The sequence below is a fragment of the Anopheles arabiensis genome, chromosome 2 (genome assembly GCF_016920715.1).
Source record: "Anopheles arabiensis isolate DONGOLA chromosome 2, AaraD3, whole genome shotgun sequence".
Lineage (NCBI taxonomy): Eukaryota > Metazoa > Arthropoda > Insecta > Diptera > Culicidae > Anopheles > Anopheles arabiensis.
In genome coordinates, this window is record NC_053517.1 from 103,153,075 (window position 1) to 103,166,488 (window position 13,414).

A 13,414-nucleotide genomic window follows, 5' to 3' on the forward strand; every position below is an offset into this window, starting at 1 on the left:
ACTCTTATTTTAAAACATAAATAATATTTGATTCTGCTTGCCAAATAAACATCGTTTCAATGTACGATGTGATAAAAACATTGAATTTGATAACATGATTTGTAAATATTTACTCAAAAATTCGAACCTCGATTGCACCTACAAATACACGTATTTGCCATGCGTAGCCCGGCTATCATCGTCTGTTGTTGTTCATGAGTTTGTTTTACACAGGCGAGAATCAATCACCCCGACAAGGGGCCTATCTCCATACGGAACAGGGAAACCCATCCTCACGGACCGGTTATCGCATTTAAAATGCAGTTTTATTGCCTTCCTTCAACGAGGTAGGTCGTGTTTGTTGCAAACACTCAGCTTCTAGCACTGATGTGATCTTAGTGGTGATGCCAGTTTAGAATGAGGTATAGTGTTGTAATGAAGCTGCTAGTGATATTCGGTGCCGTTTTGGTCACGGTTGGTGGACAGTTAAAGCATCCGCGCGTTTGTACGGACGATGGTTGTCTGCTGGGAACATCGATGACGGATACGAAGAACCTAAGGTTCGATGCATTCGTAGGCATTCCCTTTGCAAAGCCACCGGTTGGAAAGCTTCGCTTTAAGGTAGTTGCTTTTGGGAAGAGTGTAAAGCGTGCTCCGTTACTCATTGCTATCTCCAACAGAAACCCATCCCAATCGAACCTTGGACCGAAGATTACAATGCAACCGAAAGCAAACCTGCCTGCCTGCAGAAATCATTCCTGCTGCCCGGACAACCGATCGTTGGCGATGAAAATTGTCTCTACTTGAATGTGTACCGTCCCAAAGGCAACGGCAGTGCAGCCCCCCTGCCCGTAATGGTGTTCATACACGGTGGCGGGTACTTCTTTGGATCAGCTGATCCACAGCTGTACGGGCCGGAGCGAATCCTGGCGACGAAACAAGTGATCCTCGTCACACTCCAGTATCGTCTCGGTGTGTTGGGCTTCCTTTCGACGGGCGATGCACACGCTACCGGTAACTACGGTATGCTCGATCAAGTGTTAGCACTCCGATGGGTCAATCGACACATCAGCGCCTTCGGTGGTGATCCTCACGCGGTGACACTGTTCGGTGAAAGTGCGGGCGGTGCTTCCGTGCAGCTGCACATGATGTCTCCGCTCAGTGTGGGCTTGTTCCAGCGTGCGATCATCATGAGCGGCAGTGCGCTGGCCGTGTGGAGTCTACCGATACAGGATCCACTGGCGTTGGCACGCAAGCAAGCAAAGCTGGTTGGTGTGTCCGAGGCGGATGAGTTAACGACTGCCGAGCTGGTAGATGTGCTGCAGTATCTCGATGCAAAGGTACTTACTGCCAGCATGCCACACCTAAGAACGTGGTTCGAGCATCCGATCGTTATGTATCGGCCCACGGTACAGGGTGCCTCCGTACCGAGCGAGGAACGCTTCCTGCCGGACGATCCTAGGAAGCTGTGGGCAGAAGGGCGTTATGTGAACATTCCGATCATGATCGGTACAGTACCGAACGAAGGTGCCGTTGTGTCGCTTGCAATAGTACACAACGAAACGATTCTGGAGCAGTTCAATGAGAACCTGAAGGAGCTGTTAGTGCCTGTTTTAGCCATAAATGCGACAGATTCGGTTTTAGAGCAACTGAAAGGACGCTACTTTCCGAAGGCTGCCAATAATCAATGGATTCAGGAAGACAATGCTGATCAATTCACAAAGGTAGGACTCTTCTGTGAACATAAATATTCTCTTCTACAAATACCCCTTCTTTTGCAGATGATGTCTGATGCATTAATTAAGTATCCAACCATAAAAACACTCCTGCAGTATGCCAACTCCAATCAAACATCCTGCCGAGACACGACGCTCTATTCGTTTGAGTTTGAGGGCCGTCACTCGTTCTCCTCACTCTACATACAGTCGAACGCAAGCCATGGCGTATGCCATCAGGATGAGTTGCTCTACCTTTTCCGCATAATCGATCTCTTCCCAGACTTCCCGCCCGACTCGCCCGAAACGGAAATGTGCAACGCGTGGACCGAGTTTCTTGTCAACTTTGCAAGCAATGGGTAAACAACAGCACTGTTTTGTTTGTTTTTGTTTGCTTTAAATTCTTATTTCTTTCTTTCTAGAACACGACCCGATTCTTCAAGATCGTGTGAAGCAAACAACATTCAGACGGTCACTTTTGGTAATGCAAAATCATCCCCTGAAGGTACGTCCGCTACGTCGGCCGTATTGGTGTCGAGTGGAAATGGATTGGACGCGGAGATGGAGAGAATGCATGAGTTTTGGAGTACTGTTTACGATTCTTCGTACATCGCGTATCATTAGTAGTTTACTTAATTCTCAAGTTTGATGTTGCAATGTCTTATACACACGAACACTCAATCATAATAAACGTAATACTAATCCATTTTTGAAGCAAATTACACGATGAATTTATTAACATTGCTACCCTTCTTCGTGTTAACGATCATCTTACATGATGTCTTCACGATGATCTTCAAACGATTTAACGAGCAAACCATCGAAAAAGAAATTATTCCTCCTTCTTTAAGGCTGATCCTTCCCAACGCCTTCCTCTCGCTGCTTTCCTTAATCGAATGCAGCGTACGCGTCCATGTCCTCGTTTGTCTGGAAAGCCAACTTGCGTGTGTCGCAACGTTGGAAACCCGCCAGGATGTGGCAATGCAAATGAGACGCCAGATTAATGCAACATCCCGTCGTTTCTGCATGGCATTGCATTACATTGCATACGTTTGCTTTTCTTTCGGGACAGTTTCCATCGCCATTGAGAGTGTTGCCGTCTGGTCGAAACAAAAAGTGGGCCATTGACAGCGTACGGATGATGTTACACAACAAGGGATGATTTGTTCGAGAACCGCAAAGGAGAAAGCAAAATGTGTGTGTGTTTTTTTAGTACATATGGACGAATGTTTTGTACTAAACTAGCATCATGAATGATTCTGGCAAAATCACGTAATGATATTTATATTTTAAAACACTTCACAGCTATCGAAAGTGAGCCTTGGCGCCGAAACGTTGGAAACCAGTTTTACAAACGATCCTCCAAAAGATGGAATCTGGTTTGGCGCGTTTTTTAATTGTATACAGAAACTGCAACCTTGAAAGAAAGCAGTATTGCCATGAGGAGACCTGTGAATTTCTATATTCACGTTCAAGGAGAAAGGTATATATGCTACAGGAACACAGGAAACAAGCCCCAAAATATTCAAAAGAAAAAGATTATGGTGGTGAAAGTAACCACAGGGACAGTATAAAAGCGTCCAAGTTCAACAGTTTTCGTTTTAGTGTGGCCTAAACGAACAACTGACGCAGATCGTGTTTGAAATGGTGGAAAAGTTTAAACCATTCTTAAAAGATGTTCCTTTATTGCTGCTATTAACACTGTTGGTGATCATCTGTGTAGAAGAAGTAGAACCATTCCAAACTGAACCTACCGTGTGCATTAGTGATGGATGCTTGCGAGGCACAGTGTTGCAGAACAGTGTCGGTGTCTCTTATCCCGCGTTTCTGGGCATTCCGTTCGCGAAACCTCCTGTCGGGAAGCTGCGGTTTGCGGTGAGACAGTGTACAGCTTGAGTCGCAGTGAGCCGTTTCATTGATTGTTTTTTACCTCTTGTTCCACCAGAATCCACAACCAAACGACCCATGGACGGGAAAGTATGATGCAACGAAGGCAAAGGATGCATGCATCCAGATGGTAACACTCGTGCCAATGGCTCCCCTGTTTGGGAAGGAGGACTGCCTTTACATAAACGTTTTCGTACCGGCCCTGGAAGTACGTGATGCAGGACTATTGCCGGTGATGGTTTACATCCACGGTGGTGGATTTTTGTATGGTTCAGCTCAAACGGAACAGCGTGATCCTGCCCGCTTTATGACCTGGCGTCGTGTGATCGTTGTGACGTTCCAGTACCGCTTGGGTATATTTGGATTTCTCTCCACGGGCGACCGGGCCGCTCCGGGTAACTTTGGCATGAAGGATCAAGTGATGGCGCTCCGATGGGTAAAGAAGAACATCCGTGCGTTCGGAGGTGATCCCAACCGAGTTACGATCTTCGGTGAAAGTGCTGGAGGCTCCAGTGTACAGTTTCAGATGATCAGTCCACTGAGCCGTGGTCTATTCCATCGGGCAGTAAGCATGAGCGGTAGTGCTATCTCGAGTTGGAGTGTACCAATCGAAAATCCTCTCATGCTGGCAAGGGCACAGGCGAAAGTGCTCGGTATAGTGGACGCCAGCGAGCTATCGACGGAGGAGTTGGTGGAGCAGTTGCGCGAGGTGGATGCCGTCGAGCTGACACGCAGTACTGAACGGTTAAAGCTGTGGGATATTCACCCGATCACACTTTATCATCCGGTGGTGGAGCCTCCGGAGGAACCAGAGCCCTTTTTGGCCGAGGATCCTCGGGCTGCCTGGCGCAGGGGTGCATATGCGACCGTTCCTTGGATGACGGGAAGTATTCCGAACGATGGATCGATCGTCACACAGACGATCTATAGAAATGATTCACTGGTTGAGGATTTAAATTCCAAGTTTGTCAATCTGTTGCCACTTATACTGAGAACTAGCATCACTAAAGAGAAACTCGCACGGCTAAGAAAACGATTCCTCAAGAACACTCCTCCCTCGAAGTGGGTTACCAAGGATAACTACGCTGAGATCACTAAGGTAAGCTACAATGGCCCTGAAAAAATGAACCACAAGATCAAGCACCTAAACGAACTCCAAACTTTACCTTTTCCTAGCTAATGTCGGAAGCCTGGTTCCTGTATCCAATGGTGAGAAGCATCAAACAACACCATGCCAACCGGAAGCACACCCCAACCAGTGTGTACTCCTTCCAGTTTCGGGGTCGGTACTCCTTCTCCAAATTGTTCACCGGCACGGACACACCGTACGGCATTAGTCATCCCGACGAGATGATCTACCTTTTCCGTATGCCACTGTTTTTCCCCGAGTTTCCACCAGGCTCGCCGGAAGCGGAAATGACTCAACTATGGGTCAAGTTTTTCGTTGACTTTGCCACACACGACATAGTTGACAAGGTGGGGACATGTTATGGTGAAAAGTGTGAAGTGATGACGTTTGCAAACACAAACAATCGATACTTCCCCGTAAGCAAACGGCTCGTGCCAGGATTAGACGAAGAGATGTACAGTTTTTGGAGGAGCTTTTTGGAGGATAAGTAACGCCATTGATTCGAGTTAAATGTGAGGGTTATGGTTTACTGTGCCGCTTACATGTTCTTAATTTATTTGTATTTTAAGTATTACCCACTAAGCGTCAACGTCTACATGCTAATGTGACAACGACGTGCCAGGTATTAATCTAGAAGGAAATAAACCAGATTTTTTTTTGTTCTTTTCATCAGCATTGTCCATATTTTTTACCGTTTTTTGACACAGTTACCGTCCAGTGCAAATTCTCTTCAAACATTTTGCACTACCTACACACTCTACCACTCAGTTATGGATGATGACAACATATTCTCCTTATCAAATTGTCCAGCCGTTTTCGATTTTCCAACAAAGAACTTCGCAAAATGTGATCCAAAAATAACCAAAGATGACTAAGGGGCCAAAGCTTTGAAACATCTTCATTCTTCTAACAACATCTAGAACCTGTTCTTTCAGCATTTTCGACTATTTTACAGCATACTTTCTTGAGTCATTATTCATTATAACACGATTTCGTGATAGAATTTGCATTTCAAAGCAGTTTTAGAGCTATCGACACTTTATGCAAACTAAGCGCCAAACTATAGAAAACCAGTTTTACCAGCAACCGCCATAAGATGGGATCTTGTTTAGCATGATTTTTGCAAAAACTACATCCTCAAAAGAAAGCAGATGTTCCAAAAGAAAAGCTCAAAAGCTTTTGACCAGCTCGTTCAACGTGTAAAAGTGTGCATATATTTCATACAAAGAAAGCCAGCTCCAACACATCTAAAATACATAAAAGCTAGTGAAAGTAACAACAAAAACGGTATAAAAGCTATATCGTTCGGCCTGTTTTGTTTTAGTGTTGCCTAAACGGATCGCCGAGACAGATCGAGCTGTGCAACTAAAAATGTCTAAACATTTTAAATCTAACTTTTACTGGTCTCTTCCTATCTCACTATTGTTTTTACTATTGTTGGTGACCATACGTACAGGAGGCGTTGAACTGTTCCAAACTGAACCCGTCGTGTGCATTAGTGATGGTTGTTTGCGAGGCACGGTCTTGCAGAACAGTGTTGGCAGCTCTTATCCAGCGTTTCTGGGCATTCCGTTTGCCAAACCACCCATCGGAAAGCTTCGGTTTGCGGTGAGACTGCGTACAGCTTGACAGTGTACCGCTAGCCGTTTTATTGATTTTGTCTATCGTGTATGTCTATATCATTAGAATCCACAACCCAACGATCCATGGCAGGGAAAGTACGATGCATCCACGACAAAGAGCGCATGTATCCAGATAGTAACAGTCCTGCCATCGCCTCGCCTGTACGGGTCAGAGGACTGTCTGTACCTGAACGTGTTCATGCCGAATTTAAAAATACGTGAAGCGGCACTACTTCCCGTGATGGTCTACATTCAAGGTGGTGGATTTTTGTACGGCTCAGCGCAACTGGAACAGCGTAATCCTGCCCGGTTTATGACCTCTCGCCGCGTTATTGTCGTTACGTTCCAGTACCGCTTGGGTGTGTTTGGATTTCTTTCCACGGGCGACCGGTTTGCACCAGGAAACTTTGGCATGAAGGATCAAGTGATGGCACTCCGATGGGTAAAGAAGAACATCCGGGCGTTCGGAGGTGATCCCAACCGGGTTACGATCTTCGGTGAAAGTGCTGGAGGCTCCAGTGTACAGTTCCAGATGATCAGTCCTCTGAGTCGTGGTTTGTTCCATCGAGCAGTAAGCATGGGAGGCAGTGACTTCTTTAGCTTGAGCGGACCAATCGATAATCCTCTTGCACTTGCAAGGACACTGGCGAACGTGGTTGGTATTGAAGCCAATGAACTGTCAACGGTGGAACTAGTTGAGCAGTTGCGTAAGGTGGATGCGTATGAGCTGACGCGCAGTATCGAACGGTTAAAGCTGTGGGACATCCACCCGATCACCCAATACCTTCCCGTAGTGGAGCCACCGGAAGAACCAGAACCCTTTTTGGCCGAAGACCCACGCGCTGCCTGGCAGAAGGGAGCATATGCGATCGTTCCTTGGATGACGGGAAGTATTCCAAACGATGGATCGATCGTCACACAGACGATCTACAGGAATGATTCACTGGTTGAGGATTTAAATTCTAAGTTTGTCAATCTGTTGCCACTTATATTGAGAACTAGCATCACGAAGGAGAAACTCGCACGGCTAAGAAAACGATTCCTCAAAAACACTCCTCCCTCGAAGTGGATTACCAAGGATAACTACGCTGAGATCACTAAGGTAAGCTACTTAAAGGACAACAACATCAAACCTCATAACAATTTTGAAACATTCTCTCTCTCTCTCTCTCTCTCTCTCTCTCTCTCTCTCTCTCTCTCTCTCTCTCTCTCTCTCTCTCTCTCTCTTTCCTTAGCTGATATCGGAAGCCTGGTTCCTGTACCCGTTGGTGAGGAGCGTCAAAGAACGGCTCACCTACCGGAATCATACCTCAACCAGTGTGTACTCCTTCCAGTTTCGTGGCCGGTACTCCTTCTCCACACTGTTCACTGGGTCAGACAAATCATACGGCATTAGCCATCTCGACGAGATGATTTACCTTTTCCGTATGCCACTGTTTTTCCCCGAGTTTCCACCAGGTTCACCGGAAGCGGAAATGGCCCAGCTGTGGGTGAAGTTTATCGTAGACTTTGCAACGCAAGAATCGGTCGATAAGATCGGAACATGTTACGGTGAAAAATGTGACGTGGTGACGTTTGCAAACTCCAACAATCGATACTTTCCCGTACGCAAACAACTATTGCCAGGGCTAGACGAAGAGATGTACCGCTTTTGGAAGAGTTTTTTATGAGGAAATAGCATAGTATTGGAGTTACATAGAGTTCAAGGTTCAATTCGTGGCTTAATTATTCTTCTTCTTCTTTGGCACAACAACTGTGGTCGGTCAAGGCCTGCCTGTACCATTGGTGGGGCTTAGCTTTCAGTGACTTATTATTACCATAGCAGGATAGTCTTACGTATGGGGGCAAGGTCCATTCGTGCCTTGCACCCATGACAGGCATATTGTTAAGTCGTGCGTGTTGATGACTGTGCTACGTGATCGGGTAATAATTTAATTAATTTAAATAATTCAAATATTAACACTAATTTTCTTAATTTATTTGTACAGTAGCGAACATTATCCGTTACGACGATTAAGACGATCTCCACACTGATTAGATCAATTAAACCGTTGTAGGGCGCTTTGCTTTTTAGCCCAACTATCAACATAAGGCGGGGCCGGTCTGATGGTACAGTCGTCAACTTTTACGACTTTAATAACACGCCCGTCATGGGTTCAAGCCCCAAATAGATTCAAGACCCCGATGATTTTTCTTAAGCATTGTTCACATATTTTGTTGTTTTTATTTATACTACAGTAACCATGGATTGCCAATGCTTTTCTGACCCTTTGCACTTCCGACACACTTTACCACTCAGCTACGGACGGCGCAGATCAATTATCATAATCAAATTATTCAGTCGTTTCCGTTTTGCCAGGTTGACTAAAAAGGTAAACAAACAACTTTCCAAACAACTAAAATTCCCACCGCTTACACGCTGTGTGGTGAAGATGTCAAGCGTGTGGCATTGGTAAAAGACCTAGGCGTGTGGCTTGACGAGACTTTATCATTCAAATTGCATGTAAACTCAGTCATTAACCAAGCAATAAAAATACTTGGTACAATATATCGATTTACTCGTGGCTTTGATGGTCTGGCTTGTCTAAGAGCTCTGTACTGTTGTTTGGTTCGACCTATTTTGGAGTATGCGAGCGTTGTTTGGGTTCCCGGTGGGATCACAGATATGGATAGAATTGAGCCAGTTCAAAAACGATTCACACGCATGACAATATGTAATACTACTCGAAGAATGAATATACCAGTATCGGACTACAACACGCGATGTCAGATGTTGCGTTTAGAAACGATCAAAACCCGTTTTTCTTAGCCGATGTTGTATTGATCGCAAACGTTATTGCTAGTAACTTATCTTAGTCCGATACTGGTATATTCATTCTTCGAGTAGTATTACATATTGTCATGCGTGTGAATATGTAAACTTTTACGTGCCGTCACGTCTCCTACGTGTTCGTCCTCCATTGTCTATTCCGAGCTGCGTAACTAGTTTTGGTCAAAATGAGCCATTGGTGAGAGCTTTTAGAAGCTTTAATGAAGTTTCTGATAGGTTTGACCATAACATTTCATCTGTACAGTTTTGCAGACTCATCCGCAAGTCCAGCATTCTTTAAACGTTTTCATTTCTTTGTCTTTGTTTCAGTCTTTGTTTAATTTCTTCTTGGTTTATTCCATTCCCAGACCGTTTTAGCATTTCTGTTCAGTTGTAAGTCGTTAGGCTATAATATTCTCGTTAGGTTTGATTCGAATAATTAATTATAAGTCTTTTTGTTAAGCCTAATTGGTGGACAAATTTTAACTTCAAAATATACAAAAATAAACTCTGCAAAATGTGAGCTAAAAATGACCAACGGAGACGTTGGCTTCGCGTGAATCATTGGCTCAGGTGTTGTAATAAAATTTATAAAGAATTAATAATGTTCTTAAAAATACGAATCAATGGGATTTAAGGCAGCTATTTTGCCCGTAACCATCTCATTGTTTCCGAGATAAGGCCTTCGAAAGGTATGATCAAAAATCAATTTATTTTTGTAACATCTTCGTTCTTCTAACAACATCTAGAACCCGTTCTATTACCATTTTCGACTATTTTACAGCATACTTTCTTGAGTCATTATTCATTATGACACGATTGCGTGATATAATTTGCATTTCAAAACAGTTTTAGAGCTATCGGCACTTTATGCAAACTAAACCAGCGCCAAATTATAGAAAACCAGTTTTACCAGCCACCGCCATAAGATCTTGTTTAGCATGATTTTTGCAAAAACTTCAACCTTGGAAGAAAGCAGATGTTCCAAAAGAAAAGCTCAAAAACTTTTGATCAGCTCATTCAACCAGTAAAAGAGTGTGTAAATCTCATGCAAAGAAAGCCAGCTCCAAAAATGCCAAAATTGCATGATAAAGGCAGTGAAAGTAACAACAGAAACAGTATAAAAGCTGTATCGTTCAGTGTGTTTTGTTTTAGTGTGGCCTAAACGGATCGCCGAGACAGATCGAGCTGTGCAACTAAAAATGTCTAAACATTTTAAATCTAACTTTTACTGGTCTCTTCCTATCTCACTATTGTTTTTACTATTGTTGGTGACCATACGTACAGGAGGCGTTGAACTGTTCCAAACTGAACCAGTCGTGTGCATTAGTGATGGTTGTTTGCGAGGCACGGTCTTGCAGAACAGTGTTGGCAGCTCTTATCCAGCGTTTCTGGGCATTCCGTTTGCCAAACCACCCATCGGAAAGCTTCGGTTTGCGGTGAGACAGTGTACAGCTTGACTCGCCGCTAGTCGTTTCATTGATTTTGTCTATCGTGTATGTCTATATCATTAGAATCCACAACCCAACGATCCATGGCAGGGAAAGTACAATGCATCCACGACAAAGAGCGCATGTATCCAGATGGTAACGATCTTCCCATCGCCTCGCATGTACGGGTCAGAGGACTGTCTGTATCTGAACGTGTTCATGCCGACTCTACAAATACGTGAAGCTGCACCACTGCCCGTGATGGTTGACATTCAAAGTGGAGGATTTTTGTACGGCTCAGCGCAACTGGAACAGCGTAATCCTGCCCGGTTTATGACCTCTCGCCGCGTTATTGTCGTTACGTTCCAGTACCGTTTGGGTGTGTTTGGATTTCTTTCCACGGGAGACCGGGCCGCTCCGGGTAACTTTGGCATGAAGGATCAAGTAATGGTTTTGCGATGGGTAAAGAAAAACATCCGGGCATTTGGAGGTGATCCCAACCGGGTTACGATCTTCGGTGAAAGTGTTGGAGGCTCCAGTGTACAGTTCCAGATGATCAGTCCTCTGAGTCGTGGTCTGTTTCATCGGGCAATAAGCTTGGGCGGTAGTGATTTCTATAGCTTGAAAGGAGCTATGGGTAGTCCTCTTGATTTCGCAAGAGCGCAGGCGAACGTGGTTGGAATAGAGGACGCCAATGAACTGTCATCGGCGGAGCTGGTCGAGCAGCTGCGAAAGGTGGATGCGTATGAGCTGACGCGCAGTATCGTACGGTTAAAGCTGTGGGACATCCATCCGATCACCCTGTACCTCCCACTGATGGAACCGCCGGAGGAACCAGAACCATTTTTGGCCGAAGATCCTCGGGCTGCTTGGCGTAGGGGTGCGTATACGGCTGTTCCTTGGATGACGGGAAGCATTCCGAACGAAGGATCCTTCATCACACAGACGATCTACAGGAATGATTCACTGGTTGAGGATTTCAATGCGAAGTTTGTCTTTGCGTTACCGTTCATGCTAGGAACTAACATCACGAAAGAGAAATTCACAGGGCTTAGAAAGCGTTTCCTCAAGAATACTCCTCTTTCACAATGGGTTACCAAGGATAACTACGCTGAGATCACTAAGGTAAACCGCAATGGGAAGATGAACCTCAATATCAAACACCTTAACGTATTTAAAACATCATCTCTCCATAGCTGTTTTCGGAAGCCTATTTCCAGTATCCGATGATAAAGAACATCAAGCAACACCTCGCCAACCGGAAGAATACGTCGACCAGTGTCTACTCCTTCCAGTTTCGTGGGCGGTACTCCTTCTCCAAACTGTTAACCGGCTCAGAAAAGTCTTACGGTCTTAGTCAAGCTGACGAGATGATCTACCTTTTCCGTATGCCACTATTTTTCCCCGAATTTCCACCAGGCTCATCGGAAGCGGAAATGGCCCAGCTGTGGGTAAAGTTTATTTTAGACTTTGCCACGCAAGAATCGGTCGATAAGATTGGAACATGTTACGGCGAAAAATGTGACGTGGTGACGTTTGCAAACTCGAACAATCAATACTTTCGCGTAAGCAAAAAACTTGTGTCAGGGCTGGACGAAGAGATGCACCGCTTTTGGAAGGGGTTTTATGAGGAAATAGCATAATATTAATCGGATCAATTTCAAGGATAGTGTTATGGTGCAAAATCCATAACTATGTTCTTAAATTATTTGTACACCTACCAATATTTACCATTTGCCACCATCATAACCATGCATTTGGCCATTCACTTCCATCACGCACACACACTGTTCCGCTTCCGAAACACTTTCTACCACTCGGCTACGAACGGTACGGTCTAATCCTCCTTATCAATTTGCCCACCCGTTCGCGGTTTTGCCGGCTTTTTGTTAACACTGTTAACACAAACAACTCGTCAAAAATGGGCACCCTAAACAACGAACGAAAGCGGGATTGATGCCTTCACGTGCAATGCCACCCGCGGGATCGATTTTGTGCAGCGTGCCGCGGAACGAACGCGAAGGAAAGCGATCGCGACTCGTGTTTATCATCGGTTCAACGGCATCGATTTACGCTCGGGTTAGGTTTCACTATCAGCAGCACTCTCACACACACACACATAGAGGAGGTGGCTTGTCTGGGGGTTACTTCAAATCAGCTGCGTCGCGCTCGAGCTGATAAGACGGTCCCGCGCCTGCCAGACGTGCTGACGGCGCGGCAGGTTGCGCGAGAAATTGCAAATTCCTGGTGTTCTTATCGTAGGCTGGGTAGGGTCACTGCAAACAGTGTAGGGGAAAGCGGTGAGATATTTATTTAATCTTAGCATTTTGATAGGGATTGAGCAGATTGGAAAGAGGTTACAAGTACCTGTAGAACCATAAGAACATCAATGCAGTGATGATTAGTAAGTTCAGCATCATTTTGAATATGCTTTTAATGTATGCAGCCTTTTATTTTAATTTATTAAATGTGTTCATTTTGAAATATTGAATAACTCACTTTATTGAAGTGAACATTCTAAATTTTAGAAAAATAAAACAAATATTTCCAATTATTATACTCAAAACATTGCAAAAAGTAACATCATGCAATTGAAACGATATTTTGATTGATATTCCGAACAGTGTTGAGCTCATGCTTCAAATTGCGGACGTTTTGATTCAAATTCCAGATAGCCTCAAAATATCATCTATAATCTTCACATTCACATACACACAACACCTTTTTAGTTTTTTAACTTCTCTTAAGGTGCGAAAACCCAATTCCTTGTATTGGCGATCCTTCCCGTCCTGCCATCAAAGGCTATTCGTCACTTATCTCAATACATCTGGACCAGATTAAGA

The 13,414-nt window shown here is 44.6% G+C and overlaps 3 protein-coding genes across 3 annotated transcripts; all 3 read left to right on the top strand.

Annotated features, from left to right (window-relative positions):
- Window positions 1-296: 296 nt before the first annotated feature.
- LOC120895976 (esterase E4-like) lies at window positions 297-2,416 on the top strand. The gene is made up of 4 exons (XM_040299744.1): window positions 297-600; window positions 660-1,703; window positions 1,761-2,053; window positions 2,117-2,416. The coding sequence occupies exons 1-4, from the start codon at window positions 397-399 to the stop codon at window positions 2,316-2,318; spliced, it is 1,743 nt and encodes a 580-aa protein (XP_040155678.1). The 5' UTR covers window positions 297-396; the 3' UTR covers window positions 2,319-2,416.
- Window positions 2,417-3,317: 901 nt separating this feature from the next.
- On the top strand, window positions 3,318-5,379 carry LOC120895977 (venom carboxylesterase-6-like). Its single transcript, XM_040299745.1, has 3 exons — window positions 3,318-3,569; window positions 3,640-4,680; window positions 4,758-5,379. Exons 1-3 carry the CDS (start codon window positions 3,339-3,341, stop codon window positions 5,199-5,201), a joined length of 1,716 nt encoding a protein of 571 aa, XP_040155679.1. The 5' UTR covers window positions 3,318-3,338; the 3' UTR covers window positions 5,202-5,379.
- A 702-nt stretch (window positions 5,380-6,081) lies between these two features.
- LOC120894976 lies at window positions 6,082-12,214 on the top strand. The gene is made up of 6 exons (XM_040297902.1): window positions 6,082-6,318; window positions 6,397-7,434; window positions 7,667-7,991; window positions 10,429-10,580; window positions 10,656-11,696; window positions 11,768-12,214. The coding sequence occupies exons 1-6, from the start codon at window positions 6,082-6,084 to the stop codon at window positions 12,212-12,214; spliced, it is 3,240 nt and encodes a 1,079-aa protein (XP_040153836.1).
- Window positions 12,215-13,414: the final 1,200 nt, after the last annotated feature.